The 23,509-nt window shown below is 42.1% G+C and overlaps 1 protein-coding gene across 2 annotated transcripts; it reads right to left on the bottom strand.

The window, feature by feature from the left end:
• Positions 1-4,703: 4,703 nt before the first annotated feature.
• On the bottom strand, positions 4,704-23,183 carry SDCBP (syndecan binding protein). 2 transcript variants are annotated; one of them, XM_069854142.1, is made up of 9 exons: positions 23,097-23,183; positions 18,103-18,171; positions 14,364-14,442; positions 10,650-10,759; positions 10,170-10,328; positions 8,382-8,557; positions 6,960-7,131; positions 6,288-6,379; positions 4,704-5,440 (listed from the first exon to the last, which is right to left on the bottom strand). In XM_069854142.1, the coding sequence occupies exons 2-9, from the start codon at positions 18,151-18,153 to the stop codon at positions 5,386-5,388; spliced, it is 894 nt and encodes a 297-aa protein (XP_069710243.1). In that variant the 5' UTR covers positions 18,154-18,171; positions 23,097-23,183; the 3' UTR covers positions 4,704-5,385. The 2 variants fall into 2 exon arrangements, with proteins under 2 accessions (XP_069710243.1, XP_069710244.1); XM_069854143.1 differs by having other exon boundaries at positions 18,103-18,168; positions 23,097-23,173.
• Positions 23,184-23,509: the final 326 nt, after the last annotated feature.

The raw sequence follows: 23,509 nt of genomic DNA, 5'->3' as shown, positions 1-23,509 counted from the left end.
TTTAAGGATGCATGCAACTTAGTGCCACGTCTCATGACATAATAATGTATGTACCTATTGTGTAGTAAACCCTTCTTCCTCGTGAAGAGTCAGTCAATCGTGAATAGGACTTAGAACACTAAGGCAGCTGTTGTTCTGAGCAGTGGTCAGTGTATTTTATCTGGTCTCCAAATGTGGCTATTTGCAAAGGCATAGAGGAGAATAAGAACGTAATCTAGACTGCCTTTTACTGCTGAAAAACAGCACTAATCTATCGGCTTGAAAGGAAGCCAAGCATAAAAATTGAGCCCCTAACAGAGAACAGTTACACATACATGTAATGTAATGGTATAAATCTTCCCCTAACACTGTGCCTGAAGTTAGTTGGTAGTGTCTTATGCTGTATTACTACTGCCTTTCATCACTTCTATTACTATCTTTCTCTTATAATCTTCGGCATCTTCATGTTTTGTTCGGTGTTCTCAATCTCTTTGAACTGAGATCATCTTTAGGATGGAATTTACATACCATATTTAAACAGAACTGCATTTCTGGGTTTATCCTCTCGTGCATTGTCTTAACCCAGTGACAAATCAGTGTAGCAGTAGATTTGTTTTTCTCTGTAGGACTTAAGGATATTTCCTGCAAGGGGCTGTTCTGAAGTTCAAGACTTGAAATACAGTAAATAAGCAACTGCAGTTCTGATGTTGCTCCAGTATGACCCAAGATTAATTTTTATTTCTCTGATGGTATTCTCTGCTGCTGATACTAAGAACCTCTGTTGTCACGTTTTGCCAGGGCAAGGGAAAAACAGGGGAATCTTCTTGGATTCTTTACAATTTGATGAGCCTGCCAGGATCGTGCTGAGTGTCACTGGGACAAATTGATTACATCCCTTATATCAAACTTTCTGCAAAGTTGTGTACAAGCACAAGATTTGTGACAGGATAAGGATTCCAGAGTAGCTGGTGATAAGCTGCTGACTGCGAAAAGGTCTGGAGCGATATACAGTCAAACTTCAAGTATTGAGCTTTAGCAGCTAGCATGACATTAGGATATAAGCATGCATAGCACAGTTCTTACCCAGCGGGCGTCCCTGTGGGGTGGGAAGAAAGGGTCCAGTTGATCAACTGATCCCTGATGTTCTGGTGGAGCTCCTCCCTACATTTCCCCTCGTGTTTCATTTTTATAAGTCTTCTTTACTATTAGGTGGAATTTGAGTGACTGCAGTCACATTCTTTTATTCTTGATTGGTGTAAAAATATCTCTCTTTGCATTTAAAGTTATAGTTAATAAAACTTAAGAGTGTGTGCCCAGCTGGGAGGTGGGTAGCCTTTGGGATAGACATCTGTTTTGTTATTCCTAATGAACCTAATGAGTAAAGTGCAGGTCAAGGACACCATTTCACAGTGGTTGCTGAGATGGTGGTTGTGATCTGTCTTCCCTAATAGCGGCTACGCAGTTTTCTTTGCAGTTCCTTGCCCATCCCTGCTAACGGAGACTGCCTGTATCGCCTAGAGCAAGAGCCTGTCCTCCGTTCCAGAGATGCTGGACTTAGTGCCTAGCCAGAACAGGCCTTTCCCATGGCAACCACATTCCTTTCCTGGGAGCAGCAACTGTATTTCACAGTAAAATTGCTTCGATACAGTGCAATTAACCTTGGGGAACTTTGATGTCTCTGTGCCCCCCCATTTTCTGTTATTTTTCCAAACCTGTCATTGTGTCCAGGACAAGCATTATGTGCAGTCTTGTAGACATCCTGCCTTGGTTTTAACACCTAGTTCGGAGTGCAGCTGTTTCTTCAGCATTGTAAAACAACTATTTAATTATTAAGGGCTGCTTTTTCATTCCCTCTATTTTTTTGTAATGTTGGACTTTTTGAAAAAATCAGTTCAACTAGGTAATGGAATGATTTAAAGCAAACTGCCATTTCAGCTGCATTACTCACTTGGCTTAGCAAATAACTGATTTTCTATGTAATCAGGGAGTGTGTGTGGTGAAAGATCAAACTACATCATGCATGCCTGCTGTTCCCAGTCTTAATGTTGCAGCAGAACATTTGGAGTCTGCTCTGTTTGTTTACCTTTCATTATATTTATTTCCCAAATATAGCTGCATGTAGACAAGGAAGACAGAAACCCACATCCTACGCTTGCTTGGAGATGTCATGGGTGATTTCTGGATTTTGTTAAAGGGTTGCTTTTTATGTTTTAAGCATGCCCATTGTTACTTGGTTACCTCCACCCTATTGTATTTTGTCCCTGGCCCACAAGGCTTAGGCCTTTTGCTTACAGCACCAGCCCAAGTTTAAAATTAGTGCTCTAACTTGTTTCACCTTTTTAGCACATCCTATTTCTGTGTTCTTTTCCTGCTAACATGCAATTTTGCAACTCAAGTTACACTCCAGTGCGCTTGAAAATCACTGAGGAACTACTTGAGCAATAGTAAACCACACACCTTCACATCTGTTTTCTTGACAATGTCTTACCCAAATTTAGGGCACAGCTGTGCTCCTTTAGCATTATGGGGCCATTACTGATGTAATCTAGAGGAAAATAACCCTCAAGTTGGCCATCTCTGAATTCTAACTGAAGGGTGTTTCACTCTGAGGTAGCTTAGCTTTCTTTTATTTAAATATGGACACATAAAATGCATTGCTCTCAAGTACATCTGAGACTCAGCTTTCTGTTGCAAAGCATTCTCACAAAACGGAGCACACAGCTAGCTCTTTCACTGCCTAAAGCAGCCTTAGCTTTTCTTTTGGGAAGAGGGGGCATGGAAATCAAGTTAACCCTGTGACTAGGTTGTATCACCCATATGTTGGGGGTTTTCTTAATCAGACGTATGTAAGGCATTACATACAGACCAAGTTTCATTCAGTTTATCTTTGTTCATACATTTAACCATAACTTACTTTCCCACACAAGTTAGGGGCCCCTGGTTGAGTGGGAGATGTCCCTGCTGATGGCAGGGGCAGGTGGAACGAGATGATTTTAAGGTCCCTTCCAACCCAAACCATTCTATGATTCTAAGCTAGTTTCTGCATGAAAAGAGAGAGGTTTTAAATCAATTCTTTCACTTCTGGTTGCTACGTGATACAGCAGGAAAGTCAGTATGTACTTGTACTGAAATTCTGCCTCTGTATTAGATCTCAATCTCCCCTGTAGGTAAAAAAAAGCTCTCTCTGATACAAAAAATGAGGTTGTATTCTTCCTCGGTGCATCTGTTCCTCCAACTTTATTTTAAAAGTTGTAGCCAGACTCATACTTGGTAGAGAATTGGAAGATTTTAGGTGGCCAAACCCCATTGGTCAAGCTGTAATATGGTCATAGGTTTGCTTACATAAGGAGTTTTAAAGCTTGAATAGGGATGGAACTGGCCTCTGCTGAATGATCTGTGCTTAAGTAAAAACTGGCTAAAGACAGAGATCAGCTTTTCAATAATACATTGGTTTGGGCTCCAGGAATTTCATACCGAAGTTCCTTGGCAGGTTAGTTTGCTTAAATGTTGACTGCTACAGGCCATAGGTTCTATGCCCATAAGGCTGAATCACAGCAGTGTTACATGAAGTCACCAACTACTGCCAGTAAGCACTTGCCACAGTGGTTCCAGAGACATATCATTTAGGAACCAAACAATCCAATTAAAATGGCTCCCAGGATTAAACTGAACACCACTACAGCCTGAAGGAGTGTAATCGTTTTCCCTCAGTTACCATAGGCAAGAAATTTGTTTGAGAAAGAGGAAGCTACAAGGCAGACTCTTCTTGACAGGCAAAGCTGAGCTTACGCTGCTTAACTTAACAGTGCTCTGAAGTTTAGTAATCCTGGAGCAGGGCATGAAAGAAAGGAAATTGCTAACCAAAACTGGCATTTGATTTAACTTCTTAAAGTCTCAGCTGAGCGTACCTGTGACCTACTGTAGTGAGTTGACCCCAGCCAGCAGCTGAGCCCCCACTGAGTTTCTAAATCATCTGCCCCAGAGCAGGATGGGTAAGAGAATCAGAAGGGCAAAAGCTAGAAAAACTTTCAGGTTGAGCTAAAAGACAGTTTACTAAGCGGAGAGGAAAAAAAAAAAACAATACAAAGGCACTCACCTCCCACCAGCAGACAGATGCTCTAAGCAAGAGCTACTTTGGAAAGACACACCTCTCCATGAATTATTGCTGAGCCAATGTCAAATGGTGTGGAATTCTTTGGTCAGTTTGCGTTAGAAGACTCAGCTGTGTCCCCTCTTGGCCATCCCCAGCCTGCTTGTTGGGAGCAGGGGAAAGAGTGAAAAGCAGAAAAAGCCTTGACACACTGCAAGCGCTGCTCAGCAAAACACTGGTGTGTTGTCAACACTGTTCTAGTCACATGACTCAAACACAGCACCGAACCAGCTGCTGTGAAGAAAGTTAATTCCATCCTAACCAGACCCAGTACATCCAGCAAGCTACATATAGTTTTAAAATGAAATGGCATCTATGCAATTAGTATGTCTTGTAAAACAGGTAGGCTGATATTCCATGTATTAAGCTGCAAGTATGAAAACAGTTAAGCCTATCTTGTCTGATGATCCCAGCTCTACCCTGTTAAAACATTTCAGCATTGAGCAGTGAGGTGCCTTAGAAAAGCTATTTTAAGCTGTTTCCTATCTTGTCTTTGTTGTTCATTGGAACTGACCTCAACTAAACAATAGCTTATAGCTCATCTTAAGGAGCATGCACACACACACAGACTATCTAAAGTTTCAGTCATTTATTTGGTTATTTCTGAATCTTTAAGAACATGGTTAAGGCAAGAGATAAGCACATTAGTTACAATTTGTATATCAAGTAATATCAAGTAATAAAAAGATTTGAGTATCTGTACACTACTTTGATTTAATATGCTTACCTACTGTATGATGCCTTTTGCTATACTCAGCTTAGCTGGCATTCTTGTGTAAACATTATTTACTAGAACAAAAAGCTAACTAGTACTAGCCATACCTCTAATACACTATTTCAAATCTACTCTTGCAAACAGAAAGCAGTAAAAATACTCAATTGTTTTAAAACATACAAAGCACAGCATTGTTGTAGGTAACAACACGTAACTTTGCAAGTGTTATCTGGTTCCTTTAGTTGCAATGGCTTATTGTAGTAGTAAACTAAATAAGAGACCTACCAAAGAAGTCAAAACACAAGTGGAATTTCACATTTGTCAAGCATATAAGGCTACAAGTTTTACAGTTTGTGAATAAACAAGATATGTTGAACTGTAACATTCCCAGCCATTATAGATGCAAGTGCTTGATGCAGCATATCTTCTCTTAGCCTCCAGAAAGGCTCATGTGCAGAAGAAAGAAATCACTGAGTATAACAGCCCAAGTTTAGTGGAATCATCATTATAGTTATGTACACGCACATAACAGGATGCAAGTTTAGACTTCAGGAACAGAGTGATCCATCAGGGTTTTCACAATGCTAGTCGCCATCCTAGAGAAAAGGAAAAGGCCATTCAGTTTTGTAAGACAGCTGTAGAAGACCACTAAAGTTTCTGATCACTGCATCTTTGTCACTGCTAGCCCTTTAATACAATTGGAAAACTGGCCTTTTACTCCACTATTTTTGACAAGTATGTTGCTATAGAAAAGCTGCACCAAACTGTACACACAGAATAGAAGCCCATGACACTTGATGTTTTTATCAGTAATGGAGCCGTGTTAGCAGCAGCTTTCATGATCCTGCATGTGTGCAAGCAAAGCAGTATCAGCTTTGGAGGAGGACAGAGGGAAAGGTAGCTGTTAGTCTGAAGCAAGCTTTGTAGAAAGAGCACACCAAGTGGAGAAAAAGCCTCAATTGTGCCTGAAGCATTATTGATCTCTAGCAACCTCAAAAACATTTTTGCAGGAGAGATTTAGCTGTGGAAAGCCAGTGCTGCCAAAGGATTAGAAAAGTACTGCATCCTGCCAAGAATTGCATTTAGTTTCCCAGAATTAGTTGCACTAGAAACAACATTTTAGTTTTAAGATAACAAATACTTGTGTTATACGTATACTTGAAAGTTCTCAGAAACTCAAGTTTAGTTAAGTTTAGAGAAGGGTTTCTCAAGAGAAGCAGCAGCAGCAGAGCATCACTAACGTGATTAGTTTAAAACCAGAACCAAAACACACTGGTTTGACTAGAACATCTGATTAAGCAAATTTTCAGACAACTCCCCCCTCAGCCTTCATGTTAAGTTTGTAATTAGGTCATATCATCAGCACATTTTATTTAACTTACAAAAAAAGTCCTTGTCAACTTGATTATAATTAACACTGTGGCCCGTTTGTTTATTACCCACCTCTTGATTATATATTCATAAATACTGGAAGGCATGACAGTAATGGTCACTACATTTCCAGCTGTTGCCAAGATGTCTGCAATCTGGGGGTCCTGTTATTAAACAAGAAGTCATATGAGCAGCATTACTTAAGCTGACTAATACAGCAGCAGTTCAAGAGCTTTTTCCTCAACACATTTCACGCAGATTAAGAGACCCACAACTCCTTGCTTTGAGTATTTAACCTCCAGGGCAAAACACTGAACCTGCAATACCACTTCATGGATGTTTGGTTATCAGTATCTTACACAAACTGACTAAAGAAGGAATACAGGAATACATTACACACAGTATTCCTACTAGAATTTGACATTTTGCTGGCAGAAGGAAGCTTATTCTTTGTTTTGCCAGGCAAGTTAGACCTAAAAATAAAAACTGAGGGCCAGCTTAGCCAGGTAGAGGCAGAAGAGAACAAACAGAATGAGATGCTTAGCCTACAGATATAAAACTGCAAGGAAGACTCAAAATGTACATGTCTCTCCAATCAAGTTAAGTTACCTCTCATGAATTACTTCCTTATTGTATGAACATTAAGTAGTATACCACAATCCATTTCCCTCTCCAAAACACAACTACTATATGCACACAACAAGCTCACAGCTATCCACACCCAACACATGCTACTTATTTTACCTTCAATCCAATTACATTCTGGCCATTAATTTCACAGATGTTGTGCTCAGTAAGAAGTCCATTTCTCGCAGCAGAACTGTCTTTCACTATCGAGGTTATTTTTCCGTTCTTGAATATGAAACCAACATGCCCTGCACTGTCCTTATGCATAGTAATAATTCGTTCAAAAGGCCTGTAAGACATTTAAAATACAATACCATGGTTTTAGTCTACTAGACCACAGAGAGAACCAACACTATTTCAGCATCTTCAACTTATAAAAGGTAAGCGTAATTAAAAGACTCGTACATCAACTACAATGAAAAGTAGTTTGGTTTCATTTCATTTTGTTAATATTGCTATATTAATAAATACTTCTTTGTAAACCTTACATGTTTTCCTCTTCTATAGACATTTGACCACCTGGATTAATTATAATACAAATATATCATATAATACCCAACCAAACATAAATGTCCATTAAAATTAAGTTTTCTCTACAAACATTACAAGGTAGATAAAAGAGGGCAGGCAGTTTTAACAACTGTAGGTAAACCACAAGATTCTGGAGTACAAGGCTTCCACAACAGCATTTCTACTGCTTTGCAGACAATAAACCTTTAAATTGTATCTTTAAAAGCTAGCAAATCCAGGACAGGGATGGGGATTTGGGCACAGAAGCAGTAGACAGAGCAGGGAATCTACTACCACAATATTTTTGATTAAATAGATGATAGAAGCAGTTGCTCGATAGAAGTAGCAAACCCACCGCTGGGTCTAACTTGGTTCTTGAAGAACACTGGAAATCTTCAAGATCTATACCCACTCATATCATGTTAAGTTACCTGTCTGTCTTCTCATAGCCCACAGATCTTATGTTGTATCTCACCTATTATTACTACACACATGGCACTATATGCTCCTTATCTAACACAGCTTAAAAGAAATCAGTGCTGGTTTATCAAATATACTTCTAGTGAAACTGCATTAACTCATACCTAAGCAATAAAGTCCACAAGAAAACTATCACGCTAAATAAAAATGCAAGTGGAGATTTTAAACAGTGAATATTTCAGTACTGACTTCTATTGCTTTTTTCAGTTAGTATAAGCAAACGTCAACGTGCATCAGAAAAACCACTGAACTCTTGAATTCAGAGCTTAAGTCTGACTTGCGCTGTCACTCACTCATCTACTTTGAAAGTGTTATACCTCACCAAGCCCAGGCAAGAGGTACACACTGTAAGTTTACAAGTTAACAACTATCATGACTGTTATTTTGACTGTTCCCCACAAAAGGGAACACTTCTGAGGATCTTTACCATTAAAGAACACGGATAAAGATTTCTTTTTTTTATGCCTGCAGTGCTGCTCACGTGAGGGGAGACCCGAACCCCACAGGATTACTCTGAGATGGAAAATGACAATCAGCAGCTGGCGTTACCTGTCCCGAACAATCATTGAAATCCTTTCTCCAGAAGCCTGTTTCAGAACTTTATGTGCTTTATCAGAACTCCATCCGGCACAGTTGTCACCATTGATCTGCAGAACTTGGTCCCCAAACCGCAGACCAGCAAGGGATGCTGGAGAGTTTGCCTGAACTAACTGGACAAATATACCCTACAAAAGAGAAGGGGGAAAAAAGAAAAACATGAAGAAGTTCTACCTTAAAGATAAAAGACCAAATGACAGAACAACACTTTAAAGTTCCCATTCTCTATGTAATAACAACTAAATGAAAAAAAAGGACTTGCTAATGATCTCTCCTTAAGAGGCATTTTTGAAATGTTGATCTGTTCCTAGATGTGTTTAAGAGATCATAGAACAGTTTGGGTTAGAAGCGACCTTAAAGATCATCAAGTTCCAACCCCCCTGCTATGAGCAGGGACATCTCCCACTAGATCAGGTTGCTCAAAGCTTCATCCAACCTGGCCCTGAACACCTCCAGGGATGGAGCATCCACTGCTTCTCTGCACAACCTGTTCCAGTGCCTCACCACCCTCACAGTAAAAATTTTCTTGCTAATACCTAGGCTAAATTTGCCCTCTTTCAGCTTAAAATCATTACTGATAATTCATGCTAGCATGAAGTTAGGAAGTAGGAAAATCTGATCTTTGTAGACTTCTAGATATCAAAAAAAAGACACAAGCATAATAAAAGCCTGACTTGAAGGAGTAAATACCATCCTGTTTTAAGAAGAAATTTGAGCAACTGGATCAAGACAGGCTAGTGGTATATCTCCTAGTGCATTTGACTAATAATTTCTTTTCAAGACATCCAAGTCTGTACGTACTTGGAGAAATAGATCAGCAATTCTAGGAACTCTAAGGCAGGTTTTTCCTTCTTTCACAACCCTATTACTTTTCAGCTTTTTATCAATTAAAATTTGCTAGCACCTCAGGTAAAATGCCGAAGTATTAAATAACGATTTCTAGTCAAATTACCCCTAAACCCAAGTAAAGCATATCAAGGAAAATGGTACGTAGTCCTTTCAGTGGAAAGGAAGAGGCAGGGCAGGGGCATGAAATACAAAAAAAGAATGCCTCTCTAAGAAAACACCAGAATTTCCCAAGTTAGGAGAACTACAAAAAGCACTTTAGGTCTACATAAAACCTGGGGTACAATTTTTTAAAAAAAAATCAGGTTAAATGGCATCTTTTTTTAAAAAATAATAAAAAACAAAGAGTAACGTTTTCCGTGTTAAGAATCAAAAAGATACTGAAACAGAGAAGTTTCAGAGCAGGTTTAAGGATTTTCTTGCAGCTATGTTCACGTTAAGGGAAACTCAAAAAAGCCTACTCCAAAATTACTCTTTACACATAGGTAAGATAACACTCTGACTATCTTTACTTTTCTCACCAGCAATGCACTGCAAGAATCTATAAAAGAGGAGCCACTTCTAAGCCATGGGCACTTCTCTGCATGCTGCTCATTGAAAAACAGAGAAAAAAGGTCTTGTATTGCTAACAAGCAATACACACAGCAGCTCTGCAAGGATAGCTTCATGCTCTAAAGTGCAAAAAAAAAAATTTCAAGTATTTTTCAGGTGTTATAAAACATATGCTGTTGTAAATTTAGATTCTAATCTAGACAGCTGGAAATCTAGTTATTGATCTAATGAAGGATAAGCAAGCATTTTACAGAAGACAATTTTGTGACCATACACTGACTTCACTATTAATTTAATCCAGCAGTAAGATCTCTATGGGCAAAACTAAGCTTCTATACTTACATTGTCAACAGACTTAAGGCGAAGTCCAATTTTGCCATCTTGATCTTTACATAAAATTACTTCGCGGATGCCTTGCTTAATTTCTGCTCTGCGAATCCCAACATCATTTCCAGTCACTGGAGCTACCATGTAATTAGTAGAAGGTCGTGTTACCAGTTGCTGATTAAAATAAAATAGCCAGACAATTTAGTTTCAACTTTTTAAAATAGGTATACATCAGTTTATATAAAGTGACATTAAAAATACATAAATAAACCACACAAATTAAGTCACGACACCAGCTCTTCCTCAAACCCCCCAACATCGGAAATACATTGCTCAGTTTAAGACCAGAAAATAAACCAGGCACAGGTACTTAAAACAATTAATTTATCAGTCAAGTATGGTACTTAAGACAATATTAGTTCATTATTTAAAATGCTAGATATACATTTAGCCTTTATAATTCTGCTTTCTAAAACACACTTGAGTGGTACCTACACCCTGCGGCTGAGCAGCTGCTGCCACTGGCAAGTTTCTCTGCACCTCTTCCTCATTGAGGCTCAGGCCCATATACTGAGAAAGTTCTGGATACAGTCTGGGGTACAAGCCTACAAGAGAAAAACAAAACAAGAAAAGCCCTGTCAACACAACTGTCGGTTTAACAGAACAAACACTGCTTTCATAGATACAAGTATTTCAAAAAATCTTGCACTATGGTAACGTATTTAATCTGAAAATTAACAGAGAAAGACCACTTGAATCAGAACTGTTATTCTAGCCCAGCTTCAAAAAGACACCAGACAAGCAACACTTCCAGGTAGAGATCTTACAGCAAACTTTGTTTTGTGTACCCTTAGTAAGTTTGCTGATGACACAAAACTGGGAGGAGTGGCTGATACACCGGAGAGCTGTGCTGCCGTTGAACAAGACCTGGACAGGCTGGATAGCTGGGTGGAGAGAAACCTAGTGAAAGTCAACTTCATTAGGCAAGTCTAGAGTCCTGCACCTTGGCGGGAACAAAACCATGCACTAGTACAGGTTAGGGGCTGACCAGCTGGAAAGCAGCTCTGTGGAGAAGGACCTGGGAATCCTGGTGCACAAGTTAACTGTGAGCCAGCAGTGTGCCCTCATGGCCAAGAAGGCCAACGGTATCTTGGTGTGCATTAAGAAGACTGCAGCCAGTGGACTGAGGAAGATTATCCTCCCCCTCTACTCTGCCCTAGTGAGGCCCCAACTTGAGTACTGCGTCCAGTTCTGGTCTCCCCAGCTCAAGAAAGACACGGAACTACTGGAAAGAGTCTATCAGAAAGCCACAAGGATGGTTAAGGGACTGGAGCATCTCTCTCATGAGGATAGGCTGAGTGAGCTCAGTCTGTTTAGCATGGAGAAGACCAAGAGGGATCTTATCAATGCTTACAGATACCTAATGGACAGATGTCAGGAGGGTGGGGCCAGACTCTTCTCCGTGGAGCCCAGTGACAGGACAAAGGGCAATGGGCACAAACTCGAGCACAGGAAGTTCAACTTGAACATGAAGTAAAAGCTTCTTCACCGTGAGGGAGACAAAGCACTGGAAAAGGCTGCCCAGGGAGACTGTGTAGTCTCCTTCTCTGGAGGCATTTAAAATCTGCCTGAACATGTTCCTGTGCAACCTGCTGCAGGAAGGGTTGTAGGACTAGATGATCTCCAAAAGTCCCTTCCAACCCTTGACCATTCTGTGAACTTTTAGATTCAGTTACTTCATTCATTCTTTACAGCACAAACATTAGACACACAGTGCTAAATTCCAAAAACTACTTTGCACTGCAGTCCATGAAGACATGCCCTTGCTCCAAAGCATTGGAGCAATTAGTGGGGAAACTACTCTCCCCCTTGCCCCCAAACCAGGCATGCTGGAGAATACACACAAAGCAACCTTCCACCAAGTGCAAGACAACACTCGCCAGAGGCATCCATACCAAGGACATTTCAGATCCCAGGTATGGTAAAGTTTCTGCAGAAGACAGTCCTCCTGGCTGCAAGGTCCACAGCGCAGTCTGTTTTAACAGTCTTCATAAGAAAGTAGCTGTCATTTTCTCACAGCTTCAAAATTACGTCATTTTAGACACTCTTCTCAACAAGACAAAACAAACACATCTAGCAAGAGATTCCTCTGCACTCTAGAGGAGCAGGGTGCAAGGAGCGGGAGGAAAAGAAGTTAAACTGACAGACTTGTCAGATCTTGAGTCCGCTCTGGAAATAAGCTTGCTATTGCTCTTGATGTTCCACGGAGAATTAACTGGTACAATTTAACAAGTGGCAGTTATGAGAACTCTTAAGAGCCCATGTACTGTTCTCATTAAATTGGTGGGGTCAGAAAAGACTGTTCAGAAAGTGAGGTGGTACAAGCAACAGTCCTGTAAGCAAGCACGATGCCCAGCTCACAAAGCTTAGGTTTCTACTGTTCCTTTATGGGTACATGTATAAACCCAGCTATTATAAGGACCCATATTTGACAAGAAACTGAAAATAACTTTTCTGGGAAGGAACACAAAGGTCATCACCAAGTGAATTTCAGCATAACTGAGAGACTTTTTTGGTCCTTAATACTTTCAGTGGTCATGTTTGCATCCTGCTTTAAACGACAGCTGTCCTGTCTGATCTCATTTCCAGTTTGATCTATCAGCTTGTAGTTTAGCCAATACTGAAGACTTCTGCAGCAACTCAAATTCTCTCTTTCGTTTTTAACAAAAGAATCATAGAATCATAGAATAACCAGGTTGGAAGAGACCCACCAGATCATCGAGTCCAACCATTCCTATCAAACACTAAACCATGACCCTCAGCACCTCGTCCACCCGTGCCTTAAACACCTCCAGGGAAGGTGACTCAACCACCTCCCTGGGCAGCCTGTTCCAGTGCCCAGTGACCCTTTCTGTGAAAAATTTTTTCCTAATGTTCAGCCTAAACCTCCCCTGGCGGAGCTTGAGGCCATTTCCTCTTGTCCTGTCCCCTGTCACTTGGGTGAAGAGGCCTCAACAGAGGATGCATCTTTGCTGGCTGTATTATACTCATTAAAAACAAAGACACCTCCAAATAGTAGAAAACATTCAGAAACTCTTGATGTTGTATATTCTGCCATCTCTGACAGGACAGAGGTATTCCTAGTAGGTTTGATACACCCTATTGATGGTGGAGTCCCCCTTCCTTCAGGATATATCGAGTGATTAATTACCCTTCAGTCACACACTGATCCTGAGCAATTCATACAAGGCAATGTCAAAATTATGTCACTTGGCCAGCAGCCACAAAAACTGCAGAAGAACTCAAACTCTGGACAGCAGAAAGAATGCTGCCAAGAACAGACTCCTAAAGCAAACTTAAAACTGGTCTGTGAGCTTTCTGGTGAGCTGCACAAACAAACTCCTGCCTTAAAATCATCTTAGACATAAAAGTGCCAAGAGGAAAACTGGAGACAAAAGTTACATTCACCAAGCTCTAATATTTGATACACCAGCATTGCTGACAGCTGTTCCAGTACTCCTGCTGCTCATGCTGGTTAGAGGCTTAAGAATTTTTCACTAAGTGTAACTTAGTAGCCCAGAGCTTGGAACTCAAACATACCTGCACTTCCGTGGACGTACACGTGCACAGGAGAAAAGGAGGAAAAGTGCGTACAAGCCATTCAGCTTTAGGTCTGGTATATTTTCCACCAGACATCTGGTCCCAAAATTTGCTGGAAGCTTTATGTTAACAACCCTACAAGATTAAGTTCCACCTTATTGGGCACTTCTCTATTGACGATGACTCGTGTTTGCTCCCAAGCAAGCTCTTATGGATAGAAAAGGCACTCGGATTCTTGTTGCCCTCTAAAGCTTACAAAAATACACTTAATAAATAAGGACAACTAAGTTCTTGAGGTAAGAATTAAAAAGAGGTTAAATGGTACCAACAGCAGATGTTGTTGTTAGGCTCACTTGGAAAGGTTTGAAAAGTCAGGAGAATGGTTAATGTTTGCCACAAACTCCTTTTATAAGCCAACATTTTTTTTTACTCCTATAGAACCTCTGTTGAGGTGGTTTGAGGTAGGTGTTGGTGTTTCCAAAAAGGCATGACCTCACCCTTAGTAAACAGGATATTCCATATTTATAGGTATTTTTGATGCTACTCTCACTTTAGGCTTTCATAACCACTTTCCACAACATTAGGATTCTATATAGTATATGAGCTTACCTCCATCATGAGGAATGGGAGCAGAAGCTTCAGACAAGATTGCTGGGTTAGCTGGATTTGAAGAAAAGGCAATTTGAGCCTAAAAGCAAAGACATTCACACATGTTATCTTGTAAAAGACAAATCTATAAATAATACAGCCAGGAGACTAAGTATTTTCTTTATTCTTGAATATGCTAGTTACTATTCACCTTGAAGCTCCAAATTCAATCTTTTCTGTTGAAATATATAACTTCAATACAATATGCTGTAGGAGCATCAAAGTACTTTGGGAGATCAACTTGTATCTTCCCAAGAAATGAGGCTACAGTAATAATGCAGAAAGACTTTACTGTCAAGCTGCTCTGGTTTCATCCTTAAGCAAGATAAAGAGCATAATATCTCCTTAAAAAAAACCATTAAACTTGTCTGACAAAACTTTATAACTTTCAAGTTCTAAGACATAACCTTTGGCAGAGTGTTTTGTGATTATTTTTTCAGCTGGATAGCAGCCATTTTTCTCTTCACTGTTTACAGATGTCACTCATGAGTTCTGCTGCAGTCCCTTATAGGTTGCAAGTTACACACAGTCTAATGCTATTAGTTTAATACCTTTTGAAAGAAATGAACATTCTATAGAAGCTGCCACTACAGTGAACACACTAAGCTTTGTTTCTATATTGTTTACCTACTTACTTCAGTACCATCTCTCATATTTGTAAGTCGGTTTCCTTCCTTCTCAATATCTCAGCAGCTACTTTTTTGGCCTTGTGCAATCATGACCAGTGAAAAACACTGCCTTACAGAGGCCTGTTAAGGATGATAGAAATAGCTATCCCAATAGCCCTCCTGAGGCTGAATGTCAAAAGTTGGGGGGAAATTACTAAATGCATAGTGAAACATTATGTTGAACAGGACACATAAATCACCTAACACAACATGACGGTCAAATTACGTCATGTTTTTATGGAAATCATGCTTAAAAATAGAAGATTTAGCAGTCCTGCACTCTCCAGGAAGTTGTTTTTAGAAACAAGTTTCAGAGCAAGAATGACTCATTATTTATCAATATCAGATGTATTTAGAAGAACTGTCTCAAGCTCAAACACTGCACAACCAGGTTAGAATGCTTAACGCAAAAAGTCTTAACCGGGAGTCATTTAAATCTCACTCATTTGTGGATGCTGACTTTGTCTTTCACCACTCTGTCCTCTTTTCTCCTAAGAGTGCTTGCAGACGTATTTAGAGAGAAGCCATTTTTATAATGAACTTTTGGGAGAGGCAAATAATTTAGCTTTTGCTGCCAAAAATATTAGTGAAAGTGGGATGGCTTACTCTTGAAACAACAGTATTTGGCAACAACCGTATTTACTTCCCCTCTCTCACAGCTATACTCAACAGACAGCCCATTACCCTTCCTACTATGATCAGTAGGAGTGAGAAGCTGTCACGAAATTGCTGAAGGGTGTCTTCCTCATTGATAATGGCAACAAGAACACCCAAGCCTCTCCCCCAGGGATCTGTATTCAAATGCTTTTGGCTCTACCTCCCTTCTCTCTCACCCCTACAAGAATTTTCTCACAGGCTGTCTCGCCTGACATCCCACTCATCAAGTGGCAGAACTCTGTGAAATCCTAATTTCATACAATCATACAATAATTAAGGTTCGAAAAGACCTTTAAGATCAAGTCCAATCGTCAGCCCCACATCACCACACCTACTAAACCATGTCCAGAAGTGCCACATCTACATGTATTTTAAATACCTCCAGAGATGGTGACCCAATCACTTCCCTGGGCAGCCTATTCCAATGCTTCCCCACTATTTCAGTAAAGAAATTCTTCCTAATATCCAAACTAAGTGTCCCCTGGTACAACTTGTGGCTGTTTCCTCTTGTCCTATCACTTGTTACTTGAGAAGACAGAACGATGTCCACTGCCCTATAACCTCCTTTCAGGTAGCTATATAGAGCAATATGGTCTCCTTTTGGTCTCCTTTTCTCCACACTAAACAACCCCAGTTCCATCAACTGCTCTTCATGTAACTTGTGCTCCAGACCCTTCACCAGCTTCACTGCCCTTCTTTGCACATGCTCCAGCACCTCAACGTCTTTCTTGTAGTGAGGGGCCCAAAGGTGAACTGCAAAGTACAGGGGGACAATCGTTTCCCTAGTCCTGCTGTCCACAGTATTTCTTGTACAAGCCAGGATGCTGTTGGCCTTCTTTGCCACCTGGGCACACTGCTGGCTCATGTTCAACTGGCTCTCAAAGAGCAACCCTAAGCCCTTTTCCACCAGGAAACTTTGAGTGGACAGTCATCTTTAAGTATGACAGCAGGCATCTGTCCTGTGTGAATTGGTTTCTGGAAAAATGACCTTTGAGATTACAGTGTCATCAAAGACTAAACTAGCTTAATGGAATAATTTATTATGTTCCCTATAGAAACCTCTGTAGGGTTTACTGTTAAATTTGTCGGTGAAACCCCACAACAGACTACAGGCATAGGTCACATGCACAAGGCACTCTGCCCAAGTTCATAAGCCCTGCTGTATGTATGGGTAAGAACGTGCAAGAAGAGTTCCTGTTCTATAAGATGACAGAATATGTACCAAGGTTTACAGGAATCAGCATAGAGATATCCTACTTCCATTTCTTCTCTGCTTCATTCAGTGGTCTCAGAAGTTAAGCAGTACGAATTTAATTTGTAATTGTAATACATAAACTCTAGCAGCTGGTCCTTAAAAGTCTGAAGGAGCACATTCTTGGCTCCAGGCTAGGTTTTTATTTTTTCAGTTCAGCATTACCTGACTGTAGATAAAGGACTTCAGTGAGATAAGAACAGGGTGGGAAAGTGCAGGCGGACACAACAAGGAGAAACCCCAACACAGTGCCCACAACTTCAAGCTGGGTAAGACTGAAGCACTCTGCTTTGGGACCACACAGGAGAATTAATAAGCTGTTCTGTGCTGTGCAGTTTGCTTGATTGCTTCCCAATGAGAAGGACAAGGACAGAAGCAGCACCACTTTACAATGCAGTATAACTCCCTGTTGTTGTTTAAACTGGGAAGGAATCTAAGTCCAGGAAATAAATGGAAGTTATGTAAAATACTGAAGAAAGCAAGGAAACTCCTCATAAAACACATACATGTCCAATTTCTCATAGAAGTTCTCATCCATTAAAATGTTTTTCATCATTGTGTTTCACATTTTTTTTTTCTCTCTGATAATAAAGCTGCCAATATTCTTACACATAAAGGGTTTTACACAAATGTGATCATCTTAGTAAGTGTTGAGAGAACTGGTTACTACTATGAAATAGCTACAGGACAAGTCTGTGACTCCAGATGACATCTTTTTGTGGCCAACTGACCCTGAAAGGTTTCTGCCACAGGTTTGGACATCGACAATGAGACACAGCAGGTTCAGTCAATACCTAATCATCACGTCAGAGCTGGAGTATGAGAAGAGACTATGTTTGCCTACTTAAGATCAAGTACCTGTACTTCATAAACCCCCAAGCATATTGATACATTAAAGACAAATTACTATAAATGAATACACAGAACAATACAAATATACCAAACAGTGTAAAATAAGCATTAATCATATTATAACAAGCTATAAAGTAAAACATTTGTCTTTCCCTTTGTGGAGTGCCATGGTAAAACAAATTCCCACCTACAACAGAAGTATCCCCTACCCTAGATTAAATATCAGATATAATGTTACGATCAAAACTCATGTTATTAAAGCCCACCATACCTGAATAACTTTGTCCACCTTCAGATCTTCCAAGGAAGGATAGAGAGACATTTTGATGCAGTATCACTGCTTAGAGGGAAGACAAAAACCAAGAGAGTTAGCCATTAGATATTTACTCAGGATTACGTCTTAAAAAAAAAGAAGACAAAAAGAAAACAGACGTAAAGCATTAAGTAAGTGATCTGTGACCTGCAAGCCAGTTGATATGTGACCTGCAAGTCTCAGCAAGCTGGCACTGCAGGTAAGTTCCATTAAGACTACCCATTTAATCTATTATCAACAATAGCCTTTACATAATAGGCTGTATTTAATACACTCAGCACTTTCAAACTTTAGGTCTCAAAGATAAGAAAGCCTTATACAGACAAAACCATACCATTTAACAAGGAGCATTGCACAAACAGGCTTTAGGAGGCCAGGAAGCAATGATGATGTGGGTTAAGAGAAAAAAATCTAATCATCTTCCGCATAAACTCCTCCTCTTAACTGGGACAGTATTTCTACACAAGTGTAGAAGCTTTCGCTCTGTGATCCAAAGTATCTCAATACTTCCATCAGTTCTGATGTTCCAGTAAGAAGCCACTAAAGAGAACTGGCTTCCTGTGTCCATTTGCAACACATTAATCACAGTAAGAGACCATAAAGCAGCCAGATCTAGTCAGCAGTAAGTTTCAAAACACACAGAGCCTTCAGGATAGCTCTCATGTGATGCTGGGAGTGCCCTGTGACAACTTACCAGGAAGCAATGACACAAAACAAAACCACACAGACTCAAAAAAAAAAATTAAGGAAATGAAAACAGGCAAAACCAAAAAAAAAAAAACCCTTCACGTGATCCTCTAAGGCACCATGCCGACACCCAGCTCTGCTAAAGCAGAGCACTTGGAGGCTTTATGAAATCTCCTTTTCCAATGCTCCTTGACTCATGTTTTCACTGAGACCAGTCAGCTGAACTTTTCAAGACCACGTTAAAACATTTCACATCAACACATGGCAACATTTTATTGAGGGGGGAGAGGAATAGAATCAGAAAGCAGCAAACTGATGTAGTTTTGCATGTTAGAGAAGGCACTGAGAGCAGAATTTGAGGCAGCTCTATTAAAAGCTTTTGGTTTGGGGATTCATTTTCTCATGCAAAGAAGAGAGGTACTTATTCGTGTAGTAATTTAGCAAAAATGCAGTGATCACTTTTGGTCTGGAATAAATCCTTGAGCTACTGCTTCTCTAAGTGCAGATATTAAGTTGATTTCTAAAGAAACAACACACACTGATGCCTAATATGATATTGCAGTAACACAATAGACATCTCTTCATATTACACTGAGCTCATCAACAGCTTTTCTATTTGTTCAGCAGACTGCCCAGCAGCTCCACTATCATGGCAAGCTACAATTAAAACTTAAAAAAAGCATGCCCTAAATGTGACAGAGATCTGAACTGTGAATGCATGGCCAGTTATGTTGTAATAATTAATTGCTGCTGACATTTCTGACTAATTGTTACAACTAAACCAAACGCAGTTGAAGCCTGGAAGCTTTACGAATTAAACATACACATTTAAAACACATTGAGCCAGCAATGTACACTTACAGTCCAGAAGGCCAACCACATACTGGGCTGCATCAAAAGAAGTGTGGCCAGCAGGTCAAGGGAGGTGATTCTCGCCCTCTACTCCTCTCTTGTGAAGCCACACCTGGACTACTGTATCTGACACTACTGACACTGTTGGAATGGGTGTACAGGAAGGCCACGAAGATGAGCAGAGGCCTGGAGCACCTCTGCTATGAGGAAAGTCTGAGAGAATTGGGGTCGTTCAGCCTGGAGAAGAGAAGGCTCCAGGAAGACCTTACAGTGGCCTTCCAGTACCTGAAAATGCCCTACAGGAAAGCTGGGGAGGGGCTCTTTATCAGAGAATGCAGTGATAGGATGACAGAGAATGGCTTTAAATTGGAAGGGGGAAGATGTAGACTGGATGTTAAGAAGAAATTCTTCATGATGAGGGTGGTGACACTGGCACAGGTTGCACAGGAAAGTTGTGGATGCCCCCTCCCTGGAAGTGTTCAAGACCAGGTTGGATGGGGCCTTCAGCAGCCTGGTCTGGTAGGAGGTGACCCTGCCCACGGCAGAGGGGCTTAAAATAGATGATCTTTAAGGTCCCTTCCAACCCAAAATGTTCTATGAAAACCAGTTGAAAGTTCTATTTTATTCCAGCACTGACACAAAACGATCGAGTGTTTCTGCTCTTTCAGAATGGGTAACAGCAAATACAAGCAAAACCTCAGCAAACCCCTTGCTCAGGTAAGCGGTGCTGGAATGCGGCATTCTGCTGCTAACATCAGTCAAGTCACACACAGCATCAGACACACCATCTACGCCTACGCTACAGCTGCCCTAGTACACTCAGGTACAAGACCAAGCTCTGGCACACATTCAAAGCCAGCACATTCCCAGCAGCACACTGGCAGGAAAAGAGGGCAGAGCAAGGACAGTGCATTCCCAAAGGAGTCACCCTATTTGAGGGTGACGAGGATCACAGGAGCAGCATTCTGTGGATGGCAAGCTCTGGTATCTGCACAACACAGTACAGAGTCTGCTGGATCCCTGGTCCCAGTGACTCACTCCTACACCGCAAAGCCTATCGCATTTACATCTCGTCTAGCTTTATTTCTCCACAGCCAGTATCACTCTGCATGTGATTACTGGTGACATTTGTCACAGACTGGCAACCTCAACCTTCCTCTATTTTACAAACAGGAGCATGGTGTTTCCTGTAGAAGAGTATTAGCAAAGCTAACCATATGGTAGTCCTTAAATCGCATAAGATGAGACTCCAGCAGCTCATCCAGCCACTTCACAACCTCCCAGGAATCTTCACTCCTCAGCAAAGAGCTCACAAACCCCAGTGTTTGTCACTGCTACCAAGAAGCTGCCTGGTCAGCTCTCTCGTTAAAATCTCACCAGTAACTACCTTTGGTTTTCCAACTAAATAGCCAGAGTAACTGTCACCACTGTAACTGCATTCAAGAAGCTCATAACTTTCCATGTGGTATTTTCAATTTCTGCATAGGCAGTTGTAACACAAATGCCACAATTACCTCATTAGGCAATGTGAGACCCACAAAAATACTGTATTTAGTTGAAAATACAATTTTGTAATAACAACGGCCATTGTCAGAGACCACAAGTAACCTCAGGAAGAACTTGTCCATGACTTCTGTGCAACCTTATTCACAGCACAAAACAAGGGCTTCACCAGGTGCTGTAACTGCTTTAGGAGCTGGGGAGTGGCTTCCATAAAAAACAAGTCACTACAACCTCTTTATTAAAAATCTACATCAACACCAGAATAATTTTTGTTGATCATTTCCATATTCCTGCATCCTATGAGAAAGAAAAGCGTTTAGGAAAACGAAAGTGAAAACCAAAGGAAGAGCGTGGGGCTGGAGGGACAGCCATAACTCAGCCACTGACCCACAAAATCCAGCAGTGAAGACCTCTCCTTGTTTCTTAGTACTCTTGGCTGGAAAGTCTGACTGCCAGTGTCTAGTAAGCACGTCCTGCTAAGCAGATCCTGTCTGCCAAAGGGAAGTACTGGGCCACTGGCTGAAGACTGTGAGAAGACGGCACTTGTGACACCCGGGGGGCTGCCAGCAGGAAGTCTTGCAGGTGGGACTGGTCCCAAACTGCCCTCGATGCTACAGCTGGGATGAAATGGGCTTCCTGGCAAACTCTCTGGGTCAGAGTGTGGGAGCTGAACGCAGCAGATCCAGCTGAACCCCAACTCTGGCCAGCCTGTAGCAACACCGGCTCCGAAAGAACCAGCAGCCAATACTTGGGCAGGGGGAAGAAACAAAAAATGCCACCCACAAGTGTTCCCTGCTAGTGGTCCATGGATTACAAGAGGCCACAAAGCCACCACCTACATGCAAACACTGATTTTCAGTTCCAGAAGTTAGAAGCTTACAAACCGTGGAAGTTCACCTCTAAAGCAGATCCAGGACAAAAACCTCACGGAGGTCAGGCTGAGACGTCAGAATCATAGAACCACCAGGTTGGAAAAGACCTTTGAGATCACTGAATCCAGCCTTACCTCTCTGCCACTAAACCATACCTTTAAATACCTCATCTACCCGTCTTTTAAACGGCTCCAGGGATGGCAACTCCACCACCTCCCTGGGCAGCCTGTGCCAGTGCCCGATGACTCTTTTAGTGAAAAATTTTTTCCTAATGTCCAATCTGAACCCCACCTGGCGCAGCTTGGGGCCATTCCCCTTTGTCCTATTGCCTGTCACAGAAGTGACGAACTGTTTTGCAAGAGGCATTCTCCGCTAATAACTCAGTGTTTCCCTTCCAACAGCCTCATTACGCATTTATCCCTGAAACCTGCAGCCTCCATTTCAGACCCGAAGCGGGGCTCGCTCGCCCCAAGAGGCACATGGCATCCTGCGGCGATATCTACTCAGAATAAGTTATAACAAATGCCAGAGCCTCAGGCAAAAACTGAAGAGGATGAGACTGTCGCCCCTTTGCTACCCAGTTCATTCCAGCAGGATCCACGAGCTCGCGAAAGGCCACGTAGATCACAGACTCGTAGAATGGTTTGGGTTGGAAGGGACCTTGGAGATCATCCAGCTCCAACCCCCCCGCCGCGGGCAGGGGCACCTCCCACCGGATCAGGCTGCCCAAGGCCCCATCCAACCTGGCCTTGAACACCTGGATATAAAGAAACTCTCAGAGTTTTTGATGTCAGAGAGCGTTCTCTGACCCCGGGGTGGGGGGGGGGGGGGGACACGGGGGGGACGGACACGGCTTCCCCGGCGGCAGCGGGCACCGAGCGCTGCCCTCCTCCCCTTCCTCCTCCGCCGCCGCCTACCCCGCTACCCCCTCCCCAGGCTCCGCCGCCCCGCCCCTCAGCTCCGCCGGCGACCCCCGCTTCCCGCACGCCACCCCGGCCGCGGCGGGGAGCCCGAGCCCGGCCCCAGCTCGCCCTTTACCTCCGGCACAGGCGGCTGCTGCCGTTCGTCGGGGCCCTCGGCGCGGAGAGGGGCGGAGGCGGCGGCGCGGCCCCGCGCATGCTCGGCGGCGGCGGGGGCGGCGCGAAGCCCGGCGGCGGGTGCTCCGCTGCGGGAGCGGGGAGGGGTTCTTCGTGCGTGCGCTGCGTTTTGCAGCCTTCGTTCGCCTCTACTGTCCCCTTAACGGAGGAAAAAGGGCAATTTCCTACTCATTCTCCACCACACGCATCTGGAGTGCTGTGTCCAGTTCTTGAGTCCTCAACATAAGAAGGATATGGAGCTGTTGGAACGGGTGCAGAGAAGGGCTGCAAAGGTGGTCAGGGGGCTGGAGCACCTTCCCTGTGCGGACAGGCTGAGAGAGTTGGGCTTGTTCTGCCTGGAGAAGAGAAGGCTTC

Source organism: Phaenicophaeus curvirostris, chromosome 3 (assembly GCF_032191515.1).
Source record: "Phaenicophaeus curvirostris isolate KB17595 chromosome 3, BPBGC_Pcur_1.0, whole genome shotgun sequence".
NCBI classification, from domain to species: domain Eukaryota; kingdom Metazoa; phylum Chordata; class Aves; order Cuculiformes; family Cuculidae; genus Phaenicophaeus; species Phaenicophaeus curvirostris.
This window is presented reverse-complemented; position numbering and strand designations above follow the sequence as displayed.